We start from the raw sequence: 3496 nt of genomic DNA, 5'->3' as shown, positions 1-3496 counted from the left end.
AATTATGGCACTACAGACGCTCCCACGATTCAACTCCGACTAGGTTGCGAGTCGCCTGCAACTCGAGTGAGTGAAGCATCAGATTTACTCTATTTACTGTCAGACGTAAACATGCGTATATCGTAGAGTTCTGTCACAGTATAGTTGTAATATTTAATCCATAGAAGTCTGTAGCCCATCATCCGAGGCAATTAAATGAGCCACTGGCGCTGGGAGTGAGTACTACTACTGCCACTTGCGAGTTGACAAGCGAGTTGAAGCAAGTTGTAAAATGTGAAAGCGAGGGCATTGGGACTCCGTAGTATATCTTCCCATGCTTGTTTTTTCTAGTCGAACACTTGCACACAAAGGCTTGCCACAGAAGCCACACACATGACTAATTGACACCTGCACAGATGTGTAAGAAATAAGGCAAGTGAAAGGAAGCTAGAAGTTATCACACTTTTTCACGGAGGCCATCCTCTGTCACTCCTTGCATTGCTTTCAAGGTATGACCGCTATGCAGCCATGATTCATCTGAGCGAAACAAATTTCCACAAAGAAAGCAGTTTGAATCCTTGTTAATGGTATCAGCCTCCATTTTGGCCGTTGAAGCTGTCAAGGTAAAAGCGGGCGATCCTTGGGACAGGTGATAATAAAAATCAAGCAAGGAAATCAAAGAAGGTTGCAGGAGTAAGACATACCCTCATGATTGCGATAAGGAAACTGGATGCATACTCAGATAGATGTCGGCGCGCTCAACGCGACGTAGATCGCGCGCGGACTTTGCAACTATTTGTAGCGCTCGGCCAACAGGGGCTTCTACCCCGTATTAACCAAAATTACCCCCCTCGAGCTCAAAGATACAATCTCTTCGTATAAAGTTAGTAGGGAGGGCACCGAGCATGTCCTCGATTCGAAATCATGCTATTAGATTGTATTCTACTTGCGTATGCCGAAGGTAACGAGTTCGGACATAACTTCGCCATAAGGCTGTGTACTTCGGCTCCTTGACACGACCCCAGACACCAGTAGGGGATGGATCCCCCCCCAGTCAAGGTCCGGAATTACAGTTCTGACTGCCCCTTGACAACCGCACAGCAGTTCCCTTCCGTTTCCAATACCTGATGATGCATGATGACTCAGCCCGGGATTTCAGGAACAGCGACCCGGACGCCTCGAGCTCCATACGCATTGGTGCTCGTTGGTGCGTCTTGGCCTTGCTTGCCGCATCGCTGACGTTTCCTGTCCGACGACACCAGGCAGATAGCATCATGCGCGAGGAACCCCACCTGTGCTTATGAACACGGCCATCGCAGACATACCCACTCTGCAACATGCTCCAGTGCCGACCGCACCACCTCGCACCCTTCCTCGCGTTCAAGCTCGGGCGCTTCGGCCGATTCCGGTGCCGGCGACTTGAGGAGACGGCGGCTTGCGTTGACGCTGGGAATGCGAGTGCAACATTAGGCTATGGACCTCGTGCTGTGCTTTGTGATACAGGTCGTAAGCGTGCGCTTTCGATTGGAAGATGAAACCCTGTCCTGTTCTCGCTCACTTTCCTACTCGCTGTCGAGCTTTCACCGATCCCGCGAAGCGAGGGGTTTCCGCTTTTCGACGATTGCATACGTTCATGAAGGGAAACTGCTGTTGCGCCTCCGGTCTCGGTGCGTTCCTGTTCGTCCCGTATCGGTCCTCGCGGGTTACCTCGTATGTTATGTTCGATGGTGGGGAATCGTTGCCTGGCCCCGGCAACGCCCCGCCTGAAACATACCGCGACGACGCCGCGATGCGCACCGCCCGTCTCCACGGCCGCGAAGCTACGGAGGTTCGATAGTGACGATCCTACGTTGTCGCATATCCCAGACTACTTCTCCACAACCCCGGTTATCAGTAGCAGCTAACATAGATCTTCCCGATGTTCGAGGAGGCACTTTTGCAATCTAATCAGGATGTACCTATGTCATTGCCACGATCTGTTTTCGTCTCCCCTAGTAGATCGGAGGACGCAAAGGCCCAGGCAGGGCGTAGCCACTGAACCTTGCAATTTATGTCGCGCGCACTCACTCGCTCAGCTTCGGCTGCCCGCGAAGCGCGGCTACCAATCCCTTGTGGATTCTATGGCTCCTGTTGGCCGGTTTCGAGTTGCCGGAGTATCTTATGACGACGCGGCACATGTACAGTGTACCGTACATGTAAATATGTATCTATCATTGAACCGCGAATACTATGTTAAAATGTTAAGGTTCGAACGGACGTGGACATGTTCACCGTTGGGTTGCCGTTCGCCCATGATGTGCGAGATAGAATCTGTCAGCAGACGCCTACGTATGACGACCGTCGCCGGCAAGCCCGGGGAGACGCAAATCAGGGCCTTATCTTGCGCGTTATCTTGCGTGGCCCTCGCCAAGTTCTTTCGGAGGCTCGATCGGAGGTGTGTACGTGATAAGTGGATGATCAGCATGTCCCGGAGGCTTCTTGTATAAAACTTTAATCTGACGATTGGATGGTGACAAAGGCTTGGAGGCGCGAAGGCGGGGATGACCTGGGATGACTCGTAAGTCTTCGATCTCAGTGGAACGCTCGGGAACCTTGGGGATTCGGACGAAGCATGCTAAAATGACCGATGACCGAGCCGCGTCATCGTTGAAAATTAGGCTAGTGCTGCTGAAGCAGTGGTCTACTCGCTAATCTAAATGTTGCTGATGCGATGTCGGGTTGATTTTACTCTTTTGGAGTGTAAAGGTCTCCCAAGATCAGTAGCTTGTGTTAGCGGGCGATTAGCTGACAAGAACGGGTTGTCCCAGGTTGCGATGTTTTGCTTGGTTATTTGCGGTCGTCGTGTTCTTTGTCGACCGAAAACCTCACTGGTTCGTCGAGATAAGTGTCAGTTACATCGACATGTGTTCCTCCGAGACACTACACGCATTCATTCAAACCACGTTGATAGTTCGTGAATCGGTCTTCTGGGGATGGAAGTCCGTGTTTGAGTCAATGAAGTTCTTCCTTGCGCATCGGTGCAGAGAAGCAAGATGAACGCACACATCGCGGAAGCAAAACACGAAGTTTGGTTTATCTGATACATCGCCCTGACCGTATCACTGGGTACAAATTACTGTTTTGCATTGATCAAAACAAGATCAAATTGTGATCAAAATTATACATTTTACGCTAATATTGCTGTCAACAATACATGAGCATTATTTAGAATTTGGTAAAGGTTTATTCCTGTACAAAATATGGGCAAAACAGGAGCAAGTGCTGTTATTTTGCCAATGTGAATACATAGAAAATAAGCATGGTATTGGGTCTGGGTTAATTGTGGAAATATATAATATAATACATCCATTAACAACATCATATTGCCAACAGGTTGCTGTTGTTTTATTGCTGGCACATCTTAGACTTTCATTGTCATTTTGGGGCAGACAAAAGCTTGACACACAAAAATCAAATCATAATGTTACCAGTAGCATAATGTGATCAAACTGCCACAAGCAAATTTGAGATTTTATGA

General features: G+C 49.1%; 1 protein-coding gene across 1 annotated transcript; it reads right to left on the bottom strand.

Annotated features, from left to right (window-relative positions):
* Positions 1 to 1121: 1121 nt before the first annotated feature.
* On the bottom strand, positions 1122 to 1614 carry CONPUDRAFT_160686 (uncharacterized protein; the record flags this gene model as incomplete). Its single annotated transcript, XM_007777820.1, has 3 exons — positions 1122 to 1271; positions 1305 to 1425; positions 1538 to 1614. The coding sequence occupies 3 exons, from the start codon at positions 1612 to 1614 to the stop codon at positions 1122 to 1124; spliced, it is 348 nt and encodes a 115-aa protein (XP_007776010.1).
* Between the last annotated feature and the right edge of the window lie 1882 nt (positions 1615 to 3496).

This window comes from Coniophora puteana (genome assembly GCF_000271625.1).
Source record: "Coniophora puteana RWD-64-598 SS2 unplaced genomic scaffold CONPUscaffold_92, whole genome shotgun sequence".
Classification (NCBI taxonomy): Eukaryota; Fungi; Basidiomycota; class Agaricomycetes; order Boletales; family Coniophoraceae; genus Coniophora; species Coniophora puteana.
Note: the sequence above shows the minus strand (reverse complement) of the source record. Positions and strands in the feature narration are given on the sequence as shown.